The sequence below is a fragment of the Ceratina calcarata genome, unplaced genomic scaffold (genome assembly GCF_001652005.2).
Source record: "Ceratina calcarata isolate Rehan_Ccalc_2016 unplaced genomic scaffold, ASM165200v1 scaffold35.2, whole genome shotgun sequence".
In the NCBI taxonomy this organism is placed as follows: domain Eukaryota; kingdom Metazoa; phylum Arthropoda; class Insecta; order Hymenoptera; family Apidae; genus Ceratina; species Ceratina calcarata.
In genome coordinates this window covers 317,340-328,046 of record NW_017157934.1, presented here as the reverse complement: position 1 = coordinate 328,046, position 10,707 = coordinate 317,340, and the positions used below count along the sequence as shown (strand labels likewise).

The 10,707-nt window shown below is 45.0% G+C and overlaps 1 protein-coding gene across 2 annotated transcripts in view; it reads left to right on the top strand.

The window, feature by feature from the left end:
* Positions 1-1,076: 1,076 nt before the first annotated feature.
* LOC108625232 (uncharacterized) overlaps positions 1,077-10,707 on the top strand; it is a 32,438-nt gene continuing 22,807 nt past the window's right edge. For both annotated transcript variants that reach the window (XR_003389216.1, XM_018025058.2), the window contains exon 1: positions 1,077-1,417. Coding sequence is in view for 1 of the 2 variants with exons in the window: in XM_018025058.2 (XP_017880547.1) it covers positions 1,380-1,417 (38 nt within the window). In the remaining variant the exon portion in view is untranslated. The remainder of the gene's footprint in view (positions 1,418-10,707) is intronic.

Here is a 10,707-nt window from a genome sequence, read left to right as displayed (position 1 = left end):
TTTTCAAAAAAATTGTATCTAATTTATATTATTAATCGACTTGTGGACATCGATTGTAATTTTTGCCTTCGATGGTATGCTTACAATCTCCAATACATCTGGGATAGTGAAGTTATTTAGGAATGTGTGAAAATTGATTATTTGAAAATCAAATATATTGGAATTCCATCTGCAAGTTTGAAAAAGAGATTTCACGTGCTAGCCCAATGGATAAATGGAATTCTGTGAGGTCCATTTATCAATTCCGAGATTGAGGCGAGGATAACCGTGCAGGTGAAGAGATAGAAGAAAAGGGCGGGTCGTTTTATAACCGATTACAGAGAATAGACAGCAGATATGCCTGGAGTTAAATATATTTGCGTGGTTTCGCTATCCCGATGCTGTAACCGCGTCCAGCGCCTACAAGAAAGTTATTAAAGTTCAACACACGCATCTCGTCTTCGGAAAAGGAAACGCGGGTAAATCGTTCGCCTCGATGAAACGCGCTGCCTCTGTAAACTTCACTCGCATGAACGCGCTGCATCACCGGGAACAATCTAGGCGTTGAAAAGGTTGAAGCGACGATTTCAAAATGAAGCAATCTATATCTGATGGTTCTTTCTTGCGAGGGCTTCTCCTCACAAGGATGAGATTTCTACGTTTACGCAATGCTTTTTGGTATAAACATTTTTTAATTCGAAATTCGAAGCGTACGAAGTGTCCCGATGTTTAATTAAAACACCGTATCGAGTTTCAATACGGAATATAATGATATGATGGTAGGGGCGGGACTCCCGTCGAAACGCGATGGAAACAGATGCGTATATGAATTCGGTGGGTAAAAATTGTTTCAAACAAAAAGCTATCATATGAATGGAACCTTAGGCTCCACAAGAGCACCTGGTTGTGAACGCACCATCCAGAACCCGGCAGACGGTCTGTTCTGTGAATCCCCACCATCGTCGAAGCTACCGGGCTCCAGCACTGCACAACCACCACCACCACCACCACCGTCGCCTCTGCCGCCGCCTCCTGCACCGTCTCCAACCACCTCCACCATCGTCGTCGTCGGCCACTACCATGGAAACCGACGAATGCGCATTCTGACTTCAGTTCAGCCGACGGTTTCAACCTGCCAAGTCGTGCAGGTGTTGGCAAACGGTCGTTGCCATTCACGGTATACGATACTCATCTGCGGGTATTACCCCGGGGAGGTCGAGTTGCCACGAGTATCCACCGAAGTATACGTCGAACGCGAGGCCGAAAGGGGTTGACCGGTCGCGAGATATCATCCCTTAATTTCGTGCAACGGGTGCCGCGTTTATCACGGCGGGAAAACGGGCGGCGGGTGTTAAAAAGCTGTGTCGCCGCAGGAGAGCTGCGATTTATGGAACCACCCCATGGATAGTAACATGTCGACTGCCGCCTTCATGCACCGGTATGGGAAACATTTTTAGATCGATAACTAGTCACGCGTTTCTCCCCGTGTCCTCGCAGACGCGGACGTTTCCGCGTTCGTTACTGCGTCGCGTATTATCGTGTTTCATGGGGTTCCGCCCCAACCGCCTCGCCTAGTCCCGAAAAATAATCGTCCATCGAAAATGTTTCGCGGTCCGATCGATCGGTTTGTTGCTATGCAGCGTACAGGGTGACTAGTAGCGATACGTGAAGTATATCCTGGAGGAACGGAGGCGAGCAAGAAAGCCGGTGATTTCAGATACCGGCGAAATCGTCTCGCGCAGGCGAGAGCTATATGCGATTACGCTCCGTTTTTGTCCGATGTTTGTTCACGGAACGTTGCGGCACGGCAAAGAAACGCGCCCACTTCCTCCTCTCTTGCCTCACGAATCGATTTCACGGCTTTTGTAAATTGCTTCGATCCGAAATCGAATCCGTTCCACGATAATACTAGAAGGATCTTGCGAGACGTACGAGTATGTTCCCAGGGGGTATTTCGCGATTAAAGAATGAACCTCATCGAAGGATTTTTAAAAAGGGCGTTGTGCCCCCCACTCTGCGCAAAATTCGATCCATTTTTGAACGATAAGGAGATCTTTTTCATTCTTCTTTTCTCCTCAATTTCAGACACAATTTTAGGAAACGACGTCATGCGATTTGTTACCGCAAATAGTGGTTTGAAAATAATGAACGTTTAGTAGGTTTCGTGGTCATCGGGATCGAATGAAATATTTTGAACAGAACGGTTTCTACGGAGCAGGACGCGTGCCAGTAATTCCGAGACTCTTTCTAGACGGCATTCTATTAACCTGCATTTTCATGAGTGCGTCACCTGTTCAGTTCCCCCTCTGAACGACGCGATGTCGAATCGGACCCAGCCCGCTTTCCTTGAACCTGCAGATACCGCAGCCATTGACCGCACGGCTTATTCCTTCGCTCCATAACGAAAGGACCTAAGTGCGGTCATTCTCTATTCCCCTCCCATCTCTCTGTCTCTCCCCGTGTTTCTGTCTCTGTCGCACCGACTACCCTCACTCTTTTCTTCCTTCGTCCTTTCACCCTGTCTTTGTCCCACCGCGCATCTCGTGTTCGTCGTTCATCTATCTTCACCGCTGGTGTCCCGGCTTCATTTGAATATCGCAATGACGAGCTCGATTTATCGAAGGCCACGAAAAATGATTACATACAAATAACGCGCGTGTTTCAGGTTTATCGGGCAGCCCGTATTACGAATACCTGCTCCGTTCCAACGACGATTATAGTTCAGTTTTCCTCTTTTGAAACTGCACAAGCGTGAACGCGTTGTTCGACCCATTGTGTATGAATTATTGCGGCTATAATCCGATTGCGAGGTTCTCTCTGTGATAAAAAAAATATCAAACCTGAACTTCGCCTCGCGATGAATATCAACAACGGAAACAAATAAATCCAAACTTTCAGGAGAGCGTTCGAGATGTCAAAGAGATAACATCTTTCCCCCACGTTGAATCTATACAAGAATGCCCGCAGCAAAGTAACCACAACGAACTAGTGCATATTATACGACTGAAAATCGGAACGTCTAATGCTTAGCTTCTACGAACTGAACTTTCTAGTTATAACTTATTAGTATTACGATTACTTATCAGTACAATTGTACACGCGCACAGTTACGTCGTATAACGTTACTTTCGTTATCGCATACACGTATAAAGTTTGCCCAGTACCGACTTTTGTATTAAAGATGAGAGAGTACGCCCTGCATGAAAACTGCCGGTGGCAAAAGTCGAAACACGATGAAGAGACACCGTGAAAGGACGCGGATTATATAACGAATACAGGTAGAAGAGACATCGAAAATGTCGGGAAGTACCGCGCGTAGTCAGAGCGGAGGAATACATATTTTATCAATAGAGCACGCGCGCACGAAACGGTTGGTTCCGGGCTGCGAACCAGCCGCTTAGTCATTCCGCATTAATTCCAGCCGCGTTACCCTCGTATCTTTGACCCCTCCACGGCTTATTCAGAGTGCATCCCCGTGTTAGAGCCGACCCCCTGTCCTGCCTTGTCCCCACTGCGAAACACGGAATCGATACATCTGCTGCTGCCAGAACTTGCGACTAACCTTCTTATAGATCATGTAAGGGTTGATCAGGGTTGCGATCTTAACGTTCAACGTACGGTCGATACCTTTACACAAGTTGTTCGCAGATTTGTAGATATAATCGTCGGAAACTACTAATTGTATAATTGATTTAACGATTTATTAATTTAACGATTTATAATTTTTAATCGAATACTCCTCAAGTATTTTAATGGACAGGTAGAAGTGTTCCAAGGCTTATAAAACAATTCATTTCTTTTTTTATTCTCATATCTTTTTGGAATAACGACGCTTTGCTTTAGGCATGAATGGCATGATCGAGAAGCTCGATAGACACGAGTCGGACCCAGCGAGCGTTGGTATTGAAAAAAGTAGATGCCTGATACGAGGTGCGACGTTATAGAAAACGGGATTACAAGGAATTTATCGACTTTCGTTCGCGCTTACCACGAGGATATCTCTTTCTACCGATCGTGTGCCGCCTCGAATTCTATGAACAACCGTGACGGTCCGGCGTGTCTTGTATGACTTACGTACTGAGAGAAGCGTAGTATTCCCGGTACGCGTCTGCGGGAACAGTTACTTTTCGATGACAATAGAGTTTGGAACGGGCGGCAGCGTCCGCGGCTGCGTCCTACATCGAGTATCCCAGCTAATGAATCATGCATAAGTCGAAGCGACCAAGACAAAACTCTGCCACCTCGTCCCTTGTAATCAGGAGGCTGTTAAAAACTCATCAGAGAAGCGTTAAAACATTACCTGATGCGGAAACGGCAACCCGACAACCGGCCGAGGTGCTTTACCACGAAGAGAGGAGAGTAGCTAACGAAGTTAAACGTTCAAGTAGCATTCAGAGAAGTGGAGAAGACTATTGTCTAATTGGAGCAGCCGATGAAAAAAAAGGGAACAAGTATACTACTCGGTAACCGGTTGTTCTCTCTACTTTTCCAAGATAAGCGTAACACTTGGCGAAAGAATAAGGCCATTGCGGTGGTCGTATTAGGCCAGCGCGTTGTTCGAAGTGCATTCACACAGAACGGAGCGCAGCTCTCGCGTCTAGGCTCGCGGTGCGCTCGATAGCTGCGTTTAGAGCAATGATGGGTAACTCTCGCGCTCATCAGAGTTAGGCCTGAGAACGACTGTGTCGGGGATAAGGTAGCAAGTAAAAATGCAAGTAGCGCTAAAACGAAAACGAGAATTTCTATCGAATTTATGACAGAGACCGAGGAACGAGTGGGAACAACAGATTTTGGTTCGCTATCGCTGAACTCTAGAACTACGAGTCGTTCGCCATTGATCTAAACGCAGATTTGAGGACTGAAGCAAAGGGGAGTTGCTGCTATCCGCGTGTAATCGTGGCAAGGAGCGACGGACGTGTCTGGTAACGGAGAATCGTGCAAAGTGAAACACGCTGAAGGTTTCCTATAGGGTTACATGGCCATCCATGAGAGAGTGCAGAGAGGCCCTGCCTGCTCCCTTTATGTCGCACCGAAACGAGTTTTACTCGTTGGACGATATCGGTTACCAGCGAGTCGAGCATTTATTACTTACATGGAACCCGGAAGATCGATCGATCGGAAGTAGTTCATACGAACTCGAACCGTGTCACCGTTGCGTTGATTTATTGTTAGTCCCATAGAGAACGTCTCGCGTATCTGTTTGCTCGAATTTTCAGAGTAATCCTGCTCGAACAGTATACGGTTTGAAAATTCTTTTTGCGAGACGAGACTTTCTTCGTGGAGCCACACCCTTCGTATCGCGAAGCGTGCAGACTGCTCGCAGTGGCGCACGTACATACAATATCCACGGATATGGAAGAAAGGAATATTACAAGCTCGATTTCTAAAGAATACCGCCGACAAGATTCTCTATGTCTCTAACCCAGTTTTTCGATCGCGATTGAAAGAACGCATTGAGAATCGATTTTCACTTCGCGATACTTTCACGATTATCGCAGAAACGATCGGTTCGCTTTATGAATGATCGCGCGGCCAGATATGAATGAGAAGATGCTCCCACGGAGCAACCTTTTTCAATAACGTTTACGCGCTTATCCGGGAGAGAGATCGCGGAGCTTGGCCGGCTCGGTTTCACGTCGCGTCGTACCGAATCGAAACTCGTTTTACTAGTCGGTCGTTATGGGATACCGGTGAATCGAGAGCCGCTCGCTCGCTACTTACGTCGAACCCGGAAGATCGATTGGACGGAAGTGGTGCACATAACGTCGATCCCGATTCTCATAAAATGTACGACATTAATTAATTAATTGTGCTCGCTCGGTTACCCTGACTTTATATCAGGTTTGAAGTTGCTAGATTCGTCGGAAATTTCTTTAAGATTTAACGAGATCAACTCGACCGCTAATCGCCGGTTAAATTGCTCAAAGGCAAAATAGCTTGTATCACTTGGATGGAGAACTATATACTTTCTCGTTGGTAATAAACTCCGTATGACTCCGCGGAGGTAAAATTGAAGCGTTTTCTATCTCGAACGTCTATTTTCGTTGCTCACCGTCAAGAAGAGAAAACGTCTGTATAATGCAGTTAACATTCGCCCGATCGTAAAACGTAGAGTGTCCATTCAGAACAAAGCCGGAAGATGCATGATGCTACAGAAACGTTCACGGTAGAAGATTTATCTTGCTTTACGACTGCACAGCAGTATTGACTGAAACGGTTATGCTTTAAAACTATATATGAAATTCGTCTATGTAAATAATGCTTCTTTTAATTTATCTGATCAAACGTCTCTCTCGTCTCTGACACGTGCCACACCTACTATGTTAATCTAATTTTATGTAATACACGTTAATAGATTGTGACCGTAGAAGGGCGACAGTTGTCAGGTTCACAAGCTCATTTCGAATAGAAACGCCACGAGCCAGTCTAAGAACTAAACCGCAGAACCACGCCAGGTTCTAGAGCACGCGGTACATGCATACGTGTGGATATCCTCTCTGTGTTCGCATACGAGAGCGCGCATTCTACGTACAATGGAGAGTAGAGACTCGTTTTGCTCGGATAAACGATATCGGTTACGAGCATTTACCGTACGACGTACCAACCCGGAAGATCGATCGAGAGGAAGTCATTCGCAAGCATAAAGCCCACTTGCCGCCCTTTTTCATACAAGCGTTTTTACCGGCACTCCGTGTGGTCCTCGGGGCCTCTGTGTACCCTGCTCTAGAGAAGAAGTCACGGCGCTCGTTTCCCAGGGATTGATTAATCGCGAGCCGTAAGCGTTTCAAAGCGAAGAGAAGGAAATCGCCGTTCCTTTCTATCGGAGGCGAAGTCCACGCTTTTCCCCGAGTCTCGATTGCTTGTCTTATTAATTTTATGGACACTCCCGATTATGAAATTGCATGCTACGCAGCGAACGAGACGCGACGTCAGGTGCACGTTGGGGAATGCGATAGAATTTTATGGATATGTCGATTAGATAAACGTTTATCACCGCCATTCCTCGCTTATCAAAATAATAATTGTTTCACATCAATTTATTTCTTCATCGTGTAATCAGACTGTTCTTTTTCTCATTTTCTCAAATATCTCGTTGACCATGTTCATTACGACAATCGAAATGTTATGTTCTGGTTGTCTATAAAATCGAAGATTCTTTGCGAATTAAATATTTCTTGCTTTTTCTTCTATCTGCGATTAATTATGCTCACGAGTATCTTGCAGTTGTGCACCTCGTGCCAGTTTTCTGCTTTGAATGCAAGAAACAGTTGCGAAAGAATATTCACAAATTCGTCTTACTACATTTCTCACTATTGCATTCGCTTTTATATATTTCGCAAAGCCTGTTTACCACCTTGGTTTTTACGCACTCCGCAGACAAACGAGCCCTCGTTTCCACCGATCGTTTAAACCGATTCTGGAAGCACTTATTGTCGACAGCATCCGCGGCAACGGAAACAACAGCGTTCGCACCGGATGCGAGACGATATATCAGGCCGCGAAATATCCGCACGCTAAGCGCTCTTTGACACGGATTAACATTGATCGATTCAAGGGTCTCGCGTAGTGCTCCGAGGCGTACGACGACAAAGGTAGGAGCACGGGATTATGCGGCGGACACAGTCATTATACGTACCTACCGTGGACGTGTGTATGTTGCGATACACGACAATAACAGTGCATTAACCATATCGTCATGCATTGGGGAAGACGATAATGAGAGCCTACCTACCCGGTGTTTCTTCTTCCTCGCGTTAACGATTCTACGAATTTTTTGTCCCTTAGCAGATACCGCAGAAAAGTTGAGCACACCTCCCGATTCTCTTCTCGTTGAAGATTCTTCCCTGCAGCATTCCTCGATAGGATGAAGTGCATTAAAACTGTCGGAACACGTTTCGTGCTATGTTACACTTGGACGTATTCTCTTTGTTTGCTATTTTTGTCTCTTCGCGATTTTATATTCTATTTCTGTTTCTGCGCGTTACTGATTGCGTTCGAGGCACGAGACCCAGTGAGACCCAGCGTTAAACAGGTGAACGGGTAGCCGAGATTTCAGCGAGATACGCGAACGTTCTCAGGGATATTCCTTTCCGCGAAAAAACGGAGAATGAGAAGAGGAAAGACGTACACGCGCGGCGGCGTTTACGCACCTTCGAATGCCGCCGCGTAAATTCAGGCCAGAACGGGAAAAAGAATAAAAGAAGAACGACGCCCTACTTGCATCGTTTCTGAAGAAAAACTTGAGCGTGTGATAATACCGGAGAGCACGGTCGTCAGTCATGCACGTGAAGTCAGTACATTTGTGTGATGAGATGACAAAATTGCGCACCGACTGGTGTCAAAGAAATTCTTTATTAACTCTCTTTTCCACGAGGATCTTCGACATCAATTTTACGAACTGTCAAACTGCTGACACTTAAGTCATGCTTAATAATTACCTCTCGAGAGTTTGAATTTCTGTTTATCGATGATATTATTTGACGCGCGCACTCCGCGCTCGGTTGTACGCACAAATCCGACAGGATTTCAAGTGGCAATTAAATGATTATTATTCGCGATAACGCGTATTTGCATATCGCGTTAATTAAGTGCGAACATGTTTTCATACTTCATAATGAGTACACGTTTTGAGGAAACCAATAATAATTTGCCAACTGAGCAAACACTTGACGTTAGAATCTTGATGAATCAGTCGCGCGAAATTCCTCGGGGAGCAATGTTTAAAAAGGTAGAATGAACAAGGTGTGCTCGAGGTGTTTGAGGAAACATCTTCGCCTTTGTGTTTCGAGGAAAGAATCTTTCTAGTTAGAATTGCAGCGCGCAGTAAGGAGAGGCAGTCGGGTAGATTAACGCGATGCAATTTATGCAACGACGCCGCGGCTCAGTATCGGTGGCACTAAACAAACGGACAAGCCGGCCCACAGGTTGCACAGTTCGTAAGTCATTATCAACCTGCGTATAATTATACAGCGTCGAAGCGAGCTGAATTTCCAGCCGGGATAGAAAAAGAAGCCACCGTACCGCGGAAAGGTATTTAAATTGGCTTAGCGCAGAGATACGTCGTTCTTTGAGAACTCGCCGCGCGATTATCTTTCTTCCCGGCCTGCTCTTGATGCCTCGGTACACAGATGCGCGACCATTGGTACTGGTATGCGCGTTCCGAGACATCGGACTGTCCGATCGAGCATTCCCTTCAACATTCGTGCTGCGGACGTTGAACATAAGTATGTCCAGATACGGGCAAAATGTTCTTCGAGCAAGTATCGACCATTCAATGAATAACCGATGCCAATAATCAGTTGAGTAAAATCATCATCCTCGATCATCCTCCTCGAGTGCACTTCAATGCATGTTTATCCAGTCGTATCATCGATGTTCTTCTCCTCTGGTCTAGTTATTAATTAATATAATCGCGAAACACCGATTCAATATGACATTCCAATTAATTAACAGCGGCAATACTTCTCAAATAGACTCGGCATCTAATGGAAGCTTATTTGAATACCATTACCGACAAAAGTTCATTCCGTATAATTACGTTTCCATGTCGACGATCATTAAGGCTATACGATAACGGTTAACGACGTTTATTAATTTCATTACAGCATTACCAAGCTAAATCGCATCCATCTTTAACAATGGTTTTTCTGCTAAATGTAGACACACGTGTTCCGAAGAAATATATCGCTGAGTGCTTCTTAAATACATTTAGAACTGAATACAAGCTTATTTGAATAACATCATCGACCAAGCTAATTTTGTATGATTTCGTTTCCATTTCACCGATTATCGAGGCTGTACGATGAAGATAATGCGATAACGATTAAAACCGTTAAACACAAGTTGCCGATATTATTACCGAGCTAAACCACGTCTAACTTTTACAGCGGTTTCTCCGGTAAAATTCCATTCATGCTATGAAGGAACAGTCGTGTAAATTTTATCGCCGAGCAATTACTGTACCACACTCTCGCTTTTGTCCGCGAAACGGATGACAATAATGAGCTCTCATTGCATTATGTGTACCTATTTTATCGCGCACGAGCCGCTCTTTCGACGGAGCCAACGAAAGTTACCCAGTGAAAGTTATATATGTAGTTTATGGTCGCAAATTACAAACACCGTACCGAACGAACGGTCGGCGCAATTTCACTTTTGTTTACACCGCGCATACTGCTTTGTCAAAGTCGATTTTTAGATTCCCAGCGAGCTTTACGTGGCGGTTTACACCGGAAGACGCTGCAAACGGATATGCACCTCTGGCTTCATGGGAACGCGCAACGATCGCTGGATGAAGCCGGATTACCACTGTCGATTTCGACCGAAGGTGGATCCGCAAGATCTTAGGAATTTTGCGCGGATTCCTACAAACGAGTTTATCCGGGCTTATCATAAGTACAGGTCCAAGGATGAGTTTGTTGTTCGACCACTATGCGGGATAAAAATGTTGGTCTCGCGTGGTGCACGCGATTCTCCACGCCTTTTATGATCAGACCCTTTTTCTGTGAGAAGTGACTTACATGGTTGTTTCCATTATTGAAATCTCTCTCTTGGCGGACGACAAATTTTCGATATCGTAACTATAGGATTGTTAATATATTAGGTTGGTGCAAATGTTGTTTTTTCCAAACACAGGAGATATAGGTTTTTCATATATTTTATTTAGATAATCGATCGGTTACTTTTATAGCTCACTATAATTAAATTATTTCGTTTTCATCCTAAAGT